Source organism: Zosterops lateralis, assembly GCF_965231275.1.
Source record: "Zosterops lateralis genome assembly, chromosome: 2".
NCBI classification, from domain to species: domain Eukaryota; kingdom Metazoa; phylum Chordata; class Aves; order Passeriformes; family Zosteropidae; genus Zosterops; species Zosterops lateralis.
In genome coordinates this window covers 68,695,537-68,711,769 of record NC_139763.1, presented here as the reverse complement: position 1 = coordinate 68,711,769, position 16,233 = coordinate 68,695,537, and the positions used below count along the sequence as shown (strand labels likewise).

The window sequence follows — 16,233 nt, the reverse complement described above, 5'->3', positions numbered from 1 at the left end:
TCTATGCACAAGCAGACATTCTGCTGTTTGTTGATGACGATATATTAATATAAATGCAGGTTATTGGGAAATCTGAGAATAAAATGAAAATATGCAGAGTTCTGCATTAACATAACTGCATTTTTGAATTGATGCCCTCTTGAAATTTATAATAGATTTGGAAAGGAGATAGAAACTAAATGGTGACAGTTGTGAACCAGCACTGAAGACAGAAAGAAGATGATAAACACTTGGAAATGATGAATAGTGTGAGAAAAGCATTTTTCCACAGTTTCTTTTAATACACAAGAACCAAGTTATTATCTAATGAAATATTAGTTTTAGACCAGCAACCTAATAATATACTTTTCTGTAAGTTTTATACAAGTAAATTCCAAAGCTTGTTTCTGTATAATGATGTGGTAAAAATTGAACGGGTTAAGAAATATGTGCCACATCTGGAAGATGAAGCTCCAGGAGAATAAATCATGGTGGTCTGGGTGTGATTTCAGGCTCTGAAATCCTCTAACCTATTGCTTTGCAGGAACCTGGAAAATGATGCTAAGAGAACTAACTTGTTTTCCTTTGTTTTTGCTTAAACACTGTGATGGATTGCTCTGCAGATAGGATGACTGATTTTTGTTGTCCTGACTTGTACAGATGTTTATTTTATCAGGGAAAAAACACTAAAGGTTCATTTCCAGAGTAGAAAAACCCCGTACTTACTGCAAGAAGTATGAAAAGACTACTTTTAATAGAAATGAAAACAATTCTGACTTGTAAATGAATTAGTGTGTAAGGGCACCAGGGCACTTGATGTGGTTCATCTTGTGCCTGACTGGAGATGACTTTATTTTTCTTGCAATGGAAGCTGTGTCTGCATAAGCTGCTGATCTTCTGTGCCTTTTTGTAGAGGATTCTCATATGTTTGAAAACTTCCCAGCTTCTGTGATCCTAATTATGCAGAAGTTTGGGGGGGGTTTAAGCTGGGCTTGGTGCTCCCTGACCAATTATAGTAAATTTTTTGAAGAAGGAAAAAAACCCAACCGAACAACAAACTATATAGTAAAGTAAAGTATTTTGCAATGTTACAGGATTCTAAGTCTTGACATTATTATTCTTTGAATAATATCTCTTCCTGCACCGAAGAAATAGATGGGAGTTTTGGCTGTAATTGTCAGAGTTATAATTAAGTCTTTAGTGTCATTTTGCTAATTCTACAAGAGTTGAACTCCTTAAAATAAGTCTGCCTCTGTGAGTTAGATAAGGAATTGGAGAAGGGCATAATTACTTTGTTTTGTCAATAAATTTCTCTCCTTTGGAAAGTTTTTTAAATGTAAGAATTCTCACCAACTAGCAGTTACTAAATGTAGCTTTTCCTGCTTTTGTTTTATTTAGCATGTTAAATATTTGGTGTCCCAGACTCTTTTTTTCTTCCATAACTTCAGTAAGTGGATCCTAATAATCCCAGTAGTCATTTTAGTCTTGTTGGACAACATCCATGCCGCTGAGCTGCCTGGATTTATATGCATCTGCTGAAAGTGTGTGCTCTGCTTCTGGGCAACACAGGGAATAGGATTTTCCTCAGTGCAGTAATAGGCAAAAACCTGAAACTGAAAGAGAAGGAGAAAAATCATCTCTGAATAGTTGAGGGAGAAACAAATATTTTTAGTGATGTTTACCGCTTTCTGAATTTTTGAGTGAATGGCTGTAACAGTGAATGCTGTTTCACTTCTTCGATTGTCCGACTCGATTATATAGTTTCTCAAAAAGATTTGGGAAGTCTACAACTAGGCTTTCAGTAGTTCTGCTGAGACTGTGTGTTGGGACAGTTAATAGAGGACTTGGCCAGGTCTTTCCTGTGCCCTGAAAAATGAAAGCACTGGTTGTTTAAGTGAGTACTACTGTATAGCTAATAATGCTTCTGACAGAAGTTGTATAAAACCAGAAAAGTAACTTTTAGTGAGGATTCTGTTACACAGAGTATTTCATTTTATGTACTAATGTGTGTCTGTCTATTTAGATGGTTGTGAAAACTTTCATGGATATGGACCAGGACTCTGAAGAAGAAAAGGAGCTCTACCTAAATCTCGCTTTACATCTTGCTTCAGATTTTTTCCTCAAACATCCCGATAAGGATGTACGTTTGTTGGTAGCTTGTTGTCTTGCTGATATTTTCAGAATTTATGCCCCTGAAGCTCCATACACTTCACCGGATAAACTGAAGGTAAATTCAATTAATCTCTTTTTCCACACCAGGTTTTTACACTCAGTGATTCATATAATTGGTTATGACTGCCTTTTCCCTCCTTTTATTTCTGGTTCAGCCTAAACAGTTCAAAGTTTTCACTTGATTTGGAGATATGATTGGTCAAGTCAATTGTCCATGACATAAAGAGCTATACAGTACATCTTCCAATAACTTGCAGAGTTTTGGATTTGTATTGAAAATAATTATTTTATTGAACTATTTTTGGGATTTGCAGGTTACTTTATTTTGGAAATATTGATTATATGTATAGCTTTTATCACAGTCTCTTGCAAGATAGCTAATATCTTCACTTGGGAAAATACCCCTGCATCTCCAATTAAACTACCAAGAGTTTGTATATTTATAGGTAAAGGTTCTATTGAAACAAAGATAAAGTACTTTTGTACAGAGTTGAATGATTTTTGATGTGACTTGGAAAATTCTGCAATTACAAACATCACTGATCCCACTAGATGGAGATGGTTGATAGAGAAATGTCAGGTTTAAAAAGAAGTACAGATCTGACTCATTTGTTTCATAAAAAATAGATTTTAAATTGTTTTTTGGGTTTTTTACTTTTTAAAGTAGAAATCTAACTTAGTTCCCAACTCTCAAAATCAAACTGTTTCCCTTGTGCAGTCAGAATCTAGAGTGATGAACTGAGTTTTGGGGAAAATCTACAAAAAAACAGGTGAAAGTAGCACTAAAAAATTTGTGCTTCTTTTTTTGTCTCCCTGATTTAGGAGTGTGTATGGTCTTTTTTGTTTAGTTTGGTTTGGTCTTTGTTTATTCCACAGTAGGATAAAAAGCTGTTTGTGGTGGATGGTCTATCTATTAACTTTTAAGAAGAAATCACTCAATTTCTCATCTAGTGGTTGCACCAGCAGCACTTCTTAATTAGGGAAGCAGTGCAATTTCAACTGCTGTAATATATCTTTTGTTAACAGACATACTGGAGAGATATCTAGGGATTTTTCTTAGTTCTGTTTTCTTAATTCTGAATTAGTGTGTAATCAGAGGTACAGCATCTCCTTTTCTTACTTACTGATTGCACCATCTTCAACTGGAGATAAATATTAGCTTTCTCTACTGTGCTATATTTAAGTCTGCTTTTCAGATGTCCTGATTTCTATTTCATTTTTGAGTATGTTTTCAGTTGCTTGTTAGGCTTAGAGCTTTAATCTTTCTCTTTTTGAGTTGGGCTAACTAAGTTCCTCCTTAGAGTATTTGATCTACCAAATGCTACTAACTTTCAGATTTCAATAGTGCACAGTACTGGAAGGTTTACAGTACTAATCTCATACCTGAAGTATCAGAATACTACAACCACTGCTCGGACAGCTTGGAATGGATGAGGGACTCCCACTATCAGCATTGAGTTCTGTAATCTGTGTGGATTTCAGAAATCAGTTTCTTGATGCAGTTTTCTAAACATGTTTTGAGAAATAAAGAGGAGCCAAACAATAGGGACCTTTGCCTAGGGCTGCTGGGGTAGGTTTTTTGCAAACCCGTTTCCTCTGAACTCAGCTTTTGTGGTTGCAGGACAAGCTCTGATAGAAATGTCGAAGAGTTCCCTCCACTTTATGACAGAGGTAAGAGGAAGAATGCTTCCTCTTGGGTTATATCTTGGCACTATTTTACCCAGTATTTAATATCAAATCCATAGCTGAATCTAGTCTTGTATGTTTAACACCAAAGTTAAAAACGGCAAAGGGGAGCACTGAAAAAGGATTAATTTTTTGAGAGGAAAAGACTAAGTTTTCCCCTTGCATCAGACTCAGTGGATCTATTTGTAACTTACATATTGTGCAACTGAGATGCTGAGGAAAGGGATAAGAATCTCAAGTTTCCCTCTTTTATGTGTATCATCCATGTAAATCTTACATTCCTTGCTGATCATGGAAAGTGTTTATAATAGGGATGGAAAATGCCATGACTAGAATAAAAACAGAGCTGGAGTAGGTTTGCTCTGTTGTGGTCTCAAAACTTCTAACTTTGAGCCCTCCTCAGTCCATGTGAAGCCTAGAGCCCAAATATAGTTTTTTGGTGGGAAAATAATCTAATCACTTTTATGTGTCAATTGAAAATTGAAAAGTCCTTGAACAGAAGGACTGTCTGCCTGTCTCTGCTGAAATGTAGCTGTTAAAAAGGGTATATGGTAGCAAAACTTCAGTTATCTGAAGGTGTTCTCTGGTGAGAGCCATGGCTCTGATGATTACTGTTAATTGACATCAAGACAGCAATCCACCAAAAAAAAAAAAATTCTCTCAAGTTGAAATATGAGCACTTCTGTTTTTTAAGTCTGGATTCTAACATAGACTTGCTTTATGCAGTGTCATGTGAAAACATGTTGTCCAGTTGTGAAATTAATGCAAATTTTTGGCTGCAGCCAATGTTTATTTTAGCCTGTGTTTTGAATTTATAAATGCATGTTCATGTAGTATGTTGTGTGCTTGAAAAAGGGAAAATTTTTTGGTCATAGTACATGAGATACTAAAAATTAGTGAGTACTTCTGAGTTTAGTCTGTCTTGCTTTCTTTAAATAGGAATAGGACAAAATAGTTTAGTAGTAAATGCTTAGTTTTCAAACCATGCTGTTATTTGAAGCTTTCAGGTGTTGGACTTACTGTACATGTATGCTATTCATTAATGTCTGTAGTTATATACAGCACAGTGATGAGAACTTTCTTTTGGAAAATTAGTAAGGTCTTTGAATCACATTCAGTAGGTAAGTATTGCATACTGAGTTGCAGGATAAAAAGTAAGATACTTACTTAAATGAACTGGTTGAGATTTACCTCTACAAGTAAAGTTTAACAGAAATAATTAACATAGAGCATGAGTTCTAAGATTAAGTAGGTTTTATGTTTGGCATTGGTCAGTCTGTCGTGTGCCCCCTTTCTTCTTCAGTTGATTCTTCTTCCTTAAGACTCAGCTTGTATGTCTTCTAAACTTTACAGAACCTTCCACTGTACCTGTTTTCCATAACATAGCAGTGATTTTGGGTGGGGACTGACAGCCTGCTAGTGTTCAGGCACTAGTTTTTAAAGGAGGGATTCTTCAAATGGACTTTTGCATGGGGACTGAATGCTCCTGAGTGGTTGGAGACCATTAGATGTGTCCTTCGTGGCTTTTGGTTTAATTTCAGCTGAAGAGTCTAGATGTGTGCTCTGTAAGGGATCTGAAGTGTGAACCAGACGGTGATCCTTCTGATCATCCTTAACTCTGCAAAATCAGTTTCAAACCAAATTAAACCATGAATGTAGCTGTATGTCCCTGAACAGTGTGTTTGCTGCGCTTTTTTGCCAAGAGTTGGTGATGTCACGTGTAATCTAGTTCTTGATTTTACCTGGATTCACTGTAAGTGCTCAGCTTAATGATTAAGGCTGGATTTTGTGGTTACAGTGCTAGAAAATAAAATGAAACCCTATTCTTATCATTTGTCTGTGTATTCTTCTTGGGGGACTTAGGGGAAATTGTAATTTTAAAAGTGTTATAGAAAAGCCTTATAGACTTTTCTCTAAGATCTAGGCTAGATTTTCAGAATTAAAAGTAACACTTTCTTGTATTTATTATGGCAACTTTATGCCTTTTGGAATTTATTTGATTTACCCCTAGGTTGTTAGTTGAAACATAGATACAGTTGAGGCTGTGAAGTGTTTCTGGTGACATTATTTCTAAATATTTTGATTTCATATAGTCAGATTAATATGGTTGTAGTTGTGATTTTCCAGCTGTTAATTATCTGAATGTTAAAAAAAAAATTAAAAAGATACTTTCCTGTGTACCTTCTGTTCATAATTGACTATTTGTTCCTTGTATCATAATTGACTATTTGTTCCTTGTAAACTGCTTCAATTTACTCTGTGTGAGAGTTTCTGAAGGAATCTTCTTGTGGTGAAAGTTGATAGAGGAAGCAGGAATAACTTGGTTTATCAGTTTTGGCAAGAGATGTTATCTATCCTTATCTTGATGACTGAGAAATGCACGAACAATACAGAGTGAACGTGTAAGAATACTCTTAGAAAAGATGTAGTTGCCTACTGCTATTTTCCCCTTCTTTTGAAACTCGTAATGTGAAGTAAAAAAATTTAAATTCATTGTCCTGCTGAATAATAATCTCTTGACTTCTGCAGTTCTTCTTGACACAGTTGCAGCTGTGTTTGTCAAGTTGAGTGCTTTTCTTTGGAAATGAAAAACATTTGTTTCCTTAGGAAAAGGTTACTTTCTCAGTAACCTTTTGAGAGTAACCTTACTGAGTAACCTCAGTAATGAAGTATTTTAAAATTACTCCTTGACATTTTCCATGATGTTTTTGTTAGATGATCTTCTTTTGGGTAGTGAAATAATGTGTCATTGCTGCATATCTTGTAGTGACTAAATAATAGAAGCCACTTTCAAAGGTAATGATTTTGAAGGTTTAATTGCAGTTGGTTGAATAACTAAATAACTAGCACTTCTTTTTTTTCAGGATATATTTATGTTCATAACAAGGCAACTTAAAGGTTTAGAAGACACAAAAAGCCCCCAGTTTAATCGATACTTTTATTTGCTTGAGGTAAGTTTCATAACTTATTTCATAATAACTGTTAAACAAAATCTTTCTATTTAATCTTGTATTAACTACTCGCTTTATTTTTTCCTGTTCCAACACAGAACATTGCTTGGGTCAAGTCTTATAACATATGCTTTGAATTAGAAGACAGCAATGAGATTTTTACACAGCTTTATAGAACGCTGTTTTCAGTAATAAAGTAAGTATTTTCACCCCAAATTACAGTGTATTATTGTATGATTGAGGTCAGCAACTCATTAACAGTGAGTTCAGTGTGACTTTTAGCATTAATGACAGTAGTTTTGTAATTTAGTTTAACTAAAGGTAGCAGAACTGTCAGTTTTTTCCATTTTAATGAAAGAAGACACGATACACATAATCATTTTTTCCTAAGAAATGTAGCTTTGGTTGTCACTTACTACATTTATTTTTTTCTGTTCTTGAAATTGAATCGTGTAATATGCAATTCTAAGGAATTTGGATGATTATTGCTGTTAAAACATGGGTCAGAAAGTAGTGGAGACTGGAAGGTACTGCTAGAGGTAGTCTAGTCTTTTCCTGTGCTCAAACCAGGTCAGCTTGAGCAGATTATCCAGAACTGTAGCCAGTTAGGTTTTGGGCATCTCCAAGGATGGAGAGGCTGTGCCCTCTTTGGGCAGTCTTCAAGAGTTCCATCACCCTTTTGTTTAAAAAGTTTCTTCAGTTGGAATGGTATGTCTTGTATTTCACCCGTTGCCTCTTGTTCTCACTAGACACCACTGAACATGTGGTGTCAAGACAGTCTTGCTCTGTCTTCTCTACTCCCAACATCAGGTATTTAAACTTAATGATAAGTTTTTTCCTAAGCCATCTATTCTCAAGGCTAAAAAAAGATGTCAGCTCTCTCAGCCTCTCCTTCCATGACAGCAGCTCCAGGCCCTTAATCATCTTAATGAACCTTTGGTGGACTGAGTCCAGGATGTGTGTCCCTTTCGTGCTGGGAAGCCCAGAAGTGCACACAGCACTCCAGGGGAAGTCTCCCCAGTGCTGGGTGGAGCAGAGGGATATTCTTATACACTGTCTTTTCATGGTAGGCACACATACAGTCTTACTGCAGTAGTGGATGAGGAGAGCATGAAATTTAAGAACGATGGTATATGCAATCAAGGAATTGAAGTATTTTGATTTCCAAGAAAACTTGTGATCTGCTGATTTTATTCCTTGGTGTTTGGCATCACCACAGGGAGTACTCTGAATAGAAGTTGTATTTTACACTAAGAATTCTTGTTTTTAATTCCAGCAACGGTCATAACCAAAAAGTACACATGCACATGGTTGATCTGATGAGCTCTATCATTTGTGAGGGAGATACTGTGTCACAGGAACTTCTGGATACAGTGTTAGTTAATCTAGTGCCAGCACATAAGGTAAGACTTAGTGGCTTATGTTTTGTTTTGTTCTATTGGTTTTTTTGTAATCACGATTTCTTGGATGTATGTGTTCAGATATGTAGATCTAATTGAGAGAATGGGTGTGGCACATGTCTCTGTATTATCTGGATTTCTTTTAGCAAACAAGTAATTTTTATAGACAGAAAATTCAGTCAGGTTTTATTGCTCTGATATACTTGCCATAAGGAAAGTATCAGTGGTCACAGGAATCTAAAAGGTTGAATGTCATATGAACTTAAACACAAATTTTTTATGTCCCATCAATGCTGGTAGAATGGAATAGAGAAGTTACATATATCCTTTGGAAAGTTTTTAATTCATGTAATGCTGTATCAACAGTTCAAACTAAGATGCTACCCTGAGTGGGATGAAAAAAGTTATGACTGCTGATTTGTAATTGGCTCTGTTGTATTTCAGGAATGTTGACTTGGTGTTATTGGTGGGTTTCTGATGCAGCCATAGAATGAAAACTGTATCCAGAAATGGTGGTTCCAGGAGAGCCCAAGGAATGGCTGTCTTACCTTAATGAATAATGTCATGTTTTAAAAAAAAGTCTATAGATGAACTAAAGGAAAAACTTCAGAACTGTGCATGTGTTGTGATACTTAAATGTTTAAAAAGCATGGAAGTCTGACTCCTTAGTTCAGGAATCTAACTGTGCCCTACCGAAATCTCATGGGCTACTCACTTGTAAATTGTGCATGACAAAAAAAGACTGTGGGGAATTATCTAGGAAATGTATCTTTAGCTGTATTTTGGACACTTCTAATAGCTTTTCTTTTCTTTGTTAAATTATGTTCAAGAAAGTGCTAACTACTGTAGTTTCTGAAAAGTGTAAGGTTAAGTGGTTAATAACAGAGAGATACTTTGGGATGCCTAGTAGTGTGCCTTTACTGCTAGCCATTAATTGCAGTAAATAAATAGCACATAAATTATTTTCTATTGACAGTGAAAGACTAAATGGTTAGTATAGGTCATTTTTTTCCCCCACTATTGGAAATGTTTTAGCTGTGTCCTTCAAGGAGTGTAATACTTGTGTGCCAGGACTAGACTGAAATTTGTGTAGCTGAAATCCAGATTTATGAAGTAAAGCTTTAGTATACAAACCCCAAAATCAAGAATATGCAAAATACTTCAGTTTGTGTTTTCTCAGTTATTAAGAATCTATTGTTTCATTGTGTCATCTGTGTTCAACTTGATTTGACTGTACTATTTTTATGTTTCATGTTTAATAAACTGACTCTGAGTTGAAGAATTTGCATCCTGTTATGATGCCTGTAGCATTAAAACAATTTTGTTTCATAGTGCATTTAAAACTACTGACTGAATATTTTAATCAAAGTCTCTCTGTGCATAGGATGCTCATTTATAGCCTGCTTTCTAACTGAAATAGTTACATGATGTCAGTCTGTATTCTGACTACATTTACCTCTTTTTTTCTTTTTCCATACTAATGGAAAGGAGCTTCTAATATTTTTCTGTTTCATCTCAAAATCTTCACATAGTGAGTTTTTATTTAATATTTATTTAATATTATTTAAAATTTGGGTCCTCTAACTACTTTCTGTGGCTACTGATGTCAAGTTGGAAAAGTATAATAAGTTCGGAGTTGAGAAATTTTTCACTCTTCCATTGAGCACAGAACTAGGAGATAAAGGATAAGGTCCACCATAAAAAAGAACTGTGCCTTGGATGACCTCACTGTTCAGCTCTGTGGGCTGTGGAAAAGGGAAATTGGATAATCAGACTGGCCACTGAAAATGGCATAAGGGCAGACATTGGTGTAATGATCTGTAGGGAATCCCTAGATTTCCTAGGGACCAAAAAATATTTTGATGGAGTGAAAAGAACATAGATCTGCTACTAGCTCAGGATTGAAGATGATCAGATTGAGAGATTGTTGAAGCTAGGACAATTCTATCTGTAGAAAGTGACACAGGCATGTTGATGTATTTTTAATATGCCCAAAAGGAATGTTGTGTGTGAGAGGGAATTTGTAGTGGCCTTGTGAATTGAATGGCTGCATCGTAAAAAAGAGTTGTATTGGTAAAAGAACTGAGCTCCTCAAATCTCAGTCTGTATAACTTATCTAACCTGTGGTCTGTAAATATGTGTTGGGAACAGAAGTTCATCCAGTGGCTGAAATTCAACATTAGACAACTTGATGCAGAAAGTACGTGAATATTTTTAAGAGACGTAGTAATTAGATGAGCAGTTTACAAAAGGTTAATTTAAGGTTAAACCAAGACAATATTTTTCCAAAGATGAGAAATAGGTATGGTCCTTGAGTAGTAAGTGTAAAACCAACGGTGTTTGCAGGATGGCTGCAAAAAGTTGTGCATAAGGAGCATATACTGGGCTCATGATATACTATCAAATGTCTGTATACCATAATTAGTAGTCACTGAAGTAGTGACAACTCTAAACTACTCTATCTCCCTTGACTTTGTCATCCATCTCACTTGGCCAGGATAAAAGCCACACTAGTGTAAACCTGAATTAAAGCAGCTGACACCAGAGGCCCACTGGAGTGTGCACAGGCTTGCTTGACTAGTACGGCTGTCAGATAAGCCAATAAAATGGCAAGCTTAACTTGTCTGAACATGTGCTTAACTCTTAATTTTGATGCTGAATTATTTTTTTCCTTTTGTAGTTTCTCTTCTATCAACTCAAGTGAAATTCTTTTGATAGGATTATATTAAGACAGAATGAATTTAAGTGACCTAAACTCAGATAAGAACTAGAAGCAAGGGAGGAGGTAGTTAGTATGAAATGGCAAGAGAAATTAATAGTTTTCCTTTCCGCTTTAATGATCTTTTTGTATTATAAAGCTTTTATGGCAGTTCTGCAAATGATTCTGTGTTTGTGCAGTGTGTTAGAAGGCAAACTGTACTTGATTTCCTTGGGTGTTTGCCAGTGTTCCATTTTCAGCCTCAGGACTGCTACAGGGAATTCCACATTGCGCATCCCACAGGCTTTACATGCCTATGTTTTAGAAAAAGTGATATTGATAATTAAATTCTTAACTGTCTCTCATAGGAATTTGCTTAATATTTAGTGTTATCTATCTTGGCAACACTTTAACTGAGCTTTTTCTTTGTCAGTTGTCCTAAAGAATCTGTTTACCTTTCCCAGGAGAACAACAGAATCTCTTGGAACTGTTGTGTCAGGTGCTCTTGAATACTAATTGGGCTGCTGTGCCATTGATAATAAAACTGAAGATGCCTTTCAAATTCCAAGAAAATAATATGTGAAAATATATTCTTTTTAGGGATATTTGCACTAGATACAGATATAACATTTAATTTTCCTCCCCAAACCACAAAATAAATGCTGGATTGATGGTAGCTTAGTCATCTTCTGTAAATAAAAATTAAGGGACATGCATTTGTTTTGTCACCTTTTTTCCTTTTTCTTTTAAGAGATGGGCAAAAAATTACTTCACTTTCATTATTTTTTGATCTGTGTTATATTGGTTATTGAAACATAACTGGAAAAAAGGAATTGAGAGGAAGTCAAGTGGGTATGAACTTCAGACCCTGTTGTACAAGAACAAATGATTTCAGCTCTGTGGCATACTCTGCTGGAGAATATTGTCTATATAAGCATAAAAATGTGTGTGCCATACTGTCAGGAAGGTTGCCACTGCTGCTTCTGTCAAAAAGTAGGAGTTTGTCATTCTAGAGAAAAGCAAGTATGAAAAATGAGTTGGAAAAACTGTTAATGTCTTCCCAAAGTATAAAAAGCTTGAAATGCCAGCAACAAATGCCTAAAAAGCATGGTAGAAATTTAGGCAAAGGAGAGAATTTGTGGTTGACCAAGATAGCCTCTATTCAAATGTTATTGCTGGAGGTCTCCCAAGGTTTTAAAAAATGTAAGTGTTCTCCACTGTTTATTAACATTCTTTTCTGAAACAAAACTGGATGTTTTTGGGGTGAAAGTCTGGTTCAGATGTTAAATGTAACTTCTGTTTTCTTGCAGAAGATTCCTGTTCTGCCTTGTCAGGGGTGGTTCTTTGGTTTCTGCTTATCAATCAATATTTATTTTGTTTTTTTCTTTCAAGATGTAATAATTGCTAATGATTTTTTTAAACAATGTTGCCAGCTGATGGCTTTTTTTTAGACCATTCAAGGCTCTAAAAACCTTATACCTACTGGATGCTTACATGCTCCTAAAAGCATCCTGATTAAGATAATTGTTCCCATCATGACGACTTTCTTAAAACATTAAAAGATCTTGACATACGTGTCAATTTTCTTTCCAAACATATGGAAAGATTGTAAAAATGATAATTGTAGAAGAGCTTGTCTAAAAACAGAAAAGAAATTTGTTAAATTCCTTTTAAAATTTCTCCTTCAGGAGAAGGAAGTTTAGGATATTTTTGTGACCGTTGAATTAGAAGGTTTGGTTCTGTAAAAGATCTTTGAACCTACTTGGGAAAGGCTGGGCTTCTCTTGTTTTCATTTCACCTAAGGCAGTGCTACTTTTGCTTGTTTCTGCTTTTATCCTGAAGCTGGAAAATGAGGAGAAAATTCTCATGTGCTTCTAAGACTTCTTTGATACTGTTATTTTCAGAAAGTGGGGCCTCTGGACATTTGAGGGTCATGATTATTGTCACTATTAAATCAAGCACATGAGGCATGAAAAAAATAGCGAACTCTCCTTAGCTGCTTGTGCTCTGGAGTATTTTTCCTCTTTAGAGCTTTTTTTAGATAGATATTTGCATTACACTTCCTTCTTGCTCCAGGCTGCAAATAGCCCCTTCTAGCATTTATCTTGGGAAACATTATGCTTTGAAGTGAACTGCTGTGCAAAAGATACAAGCTGAGACTGTATTTAATGGGAATCAGAATGTATCTACCTGTTGGAACTCTTCTGTGCTGGGTCTGCTGTTTAGACTTGTTTTATACTAAATCAGGTCTTGCGCATGATCCAGAGTTCCCTCTTACCCAGGTGAAAGTGGTTTTCCTTGTGTTGCTGGAGGTGAGCTGTGAAGTCAAGAAGGATCAGAACAAGAATTGGAAGTGGCATAGATTCCTTGTTATAGTTATTTGTGCCTTTTATTTCTTGAACGATTCTGAATAACAGAAAACAAATTTGTTTGTTTGTTTTTATTGTGGCCATAAAGGACAATACAACATGCAGTGCTTTCTCCTTTCTGGCACATTGAACAACTGTACAGTTTTGTAATAAGATGGAAGTATTTTATATATTAAGGTATCTTTCCAGAATTGGAAATTTTAGTCACCTTCTGTATTGGCTTCAAGTAAGACAGACACTTCAGGCAATGAGTCTTTGTAGTGTTTCAAGTTCAGTCACCTGACTTAATTCTGTCAGTAGACAAATCAAAGACTTTTTCTGGTTTATATTTTCAGAAAGTGTTAATCTCTTCCTGCTGTGCTGTTTAGATGCCTATAGTTCTATAGGGTTTTTAAATTTCAGGCAGTACTCTCTGTATCTTTGCAAATCCTCTTTCATTCAGACAACTCTAAAGAACCAAGAGTATTGGTAAAGAAATGCCCTGGATATGGCAAGACTTGTGTTTGCATTTTGTTGTGCTAAAAGAAGTTCTCTTCCTTCTATGGTGAGAAGTATTTTTAAAAAGCAGCCACTGACTGCCCCCTTTTTATGTTTAATTATGAACTGAATATACTGGGTTTATCAAATTGCAAAGATTAATAGAAGTTGTGGAAACTATATTTTTGAAGAGTTTTTTTAGCTATTAAAATGCTACATATTCTCGTGTATTGAAAACATTTTCTTCATTTTTTTGTGTTAATCAGCTCTGCAGTGGGTGTCACAAGGGCTGAGTTGCATTTTCTTCTGAAAAGTTTTGAAAAATAATTGTGATATAGAGATTGGAGAAAGGATGTAACAAATAGAGTGTGGAGAATGTGTGCAGGGAAAGGGAGAAAACAATGATAGAGTAATAACCCAGTTAGACAGATGGAAGAGTAGGAATGTTGAAGAGGGGGGTATGTTTTTAAAATTTTTTATATTAGTTTAATTTTTATTTTCCCATAAACTGAAATTCTAGGTTTTTTTCTTTGCTATGTCAGACAACAGACTGAATATCTTCGCATGGTGCCATGGAGAGGCTGTGGTGGTGGTTCACAGGTGGTTGCTTGATGCAAGGGCAGAATTGCATTTTCTGTACTCCTGTTGAGAGTCTCACGTCTGTGGTGTCTGTAAATGCCCCTGTGTTGCTTTGTATCACTTTCCTGGTTTTTGGGGAAACTGACAAGGAGAAGCAGTAAAGTGCAGGCACTGAGTTCACTGAGCATCAGTTTTAGATGTGCAACTGAAAAGTAAACCCTCATCTGACAGGAGGTTTTTAAAATTTTTCTCAGTAATACCAGTGGACACTACAAACCTTTGTTTGGAATAGCTTTGTTTTTACTATATTATGTTTATTACTGAAAATATAAAAGGAACAGGCTATTTCTTTAATGCATTTACCAGTACATATGATGGCTTTAAATTCTTTGATTTGGTTTTAGATGAATGCATGTGCTTATAACTCTTCTGGATTTTTGTTCATTTTTTTTTTCCCTCAGAATTTAAACAAGCAAGCCTATGATTTGGCAAAAGCTTTACTAAAGAGGACGGCGCAAGCAATTGAACCATACATTACTAATGTAAGTCAGGACTCCAAACAACATGGAAATCAATATTTTCTGTAACTGAACTGTGTTATAAAATGAATGACTTGCATGGAAAAATTAAAAGGGCTGAAAAACAACTTCTTACATGTTGTCAGTTTTCTTTGAGAGAATGATTGTATTAATTAAGTAGTGCATAACCTGTTCCTTTGAGTCTAATTCTTTGCCATATAGAAACTGTTAGGTGCTTAATACTTGAGGTTTGGGAAATGCAATGGATAATTTACTTTCTGCTGTCTTGAAAAACCTTATGATTCAATCCTTAGGAGTGACTGGAAGACGAAGTGCATTTATATATATTGTTCTGATAAAAATATATAAACATCCTTTCTGTAGCAAAATTTGTCTTTTGGTGAGGAGATAAGACTATTTAGAGCGAAGAGAGTTGAAGACTGAGCAGAATTTTAGTGCTGTTATCACAGCAGTAGAAGAGGAAGCAATCTAAGAATAGATAGTAAAAAAGAAAACCAAGTAGATTGAGGATTGTAGCAGAGTTGAACGTAGACATCATAGACACTGTAATAGAAGAAGGCTGAGGGATCAGGGAAGAGTATGCTCTAACTTGAGTTGCACAATAGAAAAAACCCAACTCTTTTCTTTTTGAAGCAGTTGAGGATTTAGCAGGTCTTATGGCATCTATCCAAAACCTCAGGAGCTTGAAAACAATAGAAAAACCTTCAATGCCTTCTGTCATTTTCAGACTTGTAGCACTTAGAAAGTGGGTATTTCATCAGATTTTTAAAAACTTTTACTTCAAAGCTGCTGTTTGGGAAGGTGTTGCTCCATGGGAATGTGTTTTTAATGTTGTTCATCTGTAAGGTTAGATTACAAACTGGGTGAAATTTTCTGAGATTTGAGGAAATCTGTGCAATAAGAACCTTCCTTCATGGGAAGAATGCACATGGAGTCTTCTTTTCTTTATTTTTCACAAGAGAGAAGTATTGTGCAGTTTTAATTTTTTTTTTCTTGAGATACATTAAAAACACAGTATCAGTTAGTTTCCTCACCAGGATTATGTGTGTTCTGGCAACTCTGTATACAGAAAAGCAAAACAGTTCTTCAAGACAGTCTTTAACTTACAATAAGATGCACTGTATTATATCTATTCCTCTTTAATTGCTTCTTACCCATCAGAGAGGATCTTTTCCATCATAGTGGAAAATAGTGTGGAAATATTTTCTTTAATGAGAAGTATGAAGTTTCCCTCAAATATGTCAAGTTTACCAAGAAGGAATATTTGCTTTGCAATTGCATTATACTGCTTGTAAATAGAAATTCTGGAACAATCAGTTACCAAAACCTATGCTCTTACTTTCAACTCCTTAACCTGTCAGCTGTGTAGTGTAGTAATTAGCC

General features: G+C 35.5%; 1 protein-coding gene across 3 annotated transcripts in view; it reads left to right on the top strand.

The window, feature by feature from the left end:
* PDS5B (PDS5 cohesin associated factor B) overlaps positions 1-16,233 on the top strand; it is a 101,619-nt gene that overhangs the window by 21,610 nt on the left and 63,776 nt on the right. For all 3 annotated transcript variants that reach the window (XM_083854749.1, XM_083854748.1, XM_083854747.1), the window contains exons 3-7: positions 2,003-2,206; positions 6,702-6,788; positions 6,887-6,984; positions 8,065-8,191; positions 14,773-14,853. In XM_083854749.1, coding sequence (XP_083710875.1) covers positions 2,003-2,206; positions 6,702-6,788; positions 6,887-6,984; positions 8,065-8,191; positions 14,773-14,853 — 597 coding nt within the window. The remainder of the gene's footprint in view (positions 1-2,002; positions 2,207-6,701; positions 6,789-6,886; positions 6,985-8,064; positions 8,192-14,772; positions 14,854-16,233) is intronic.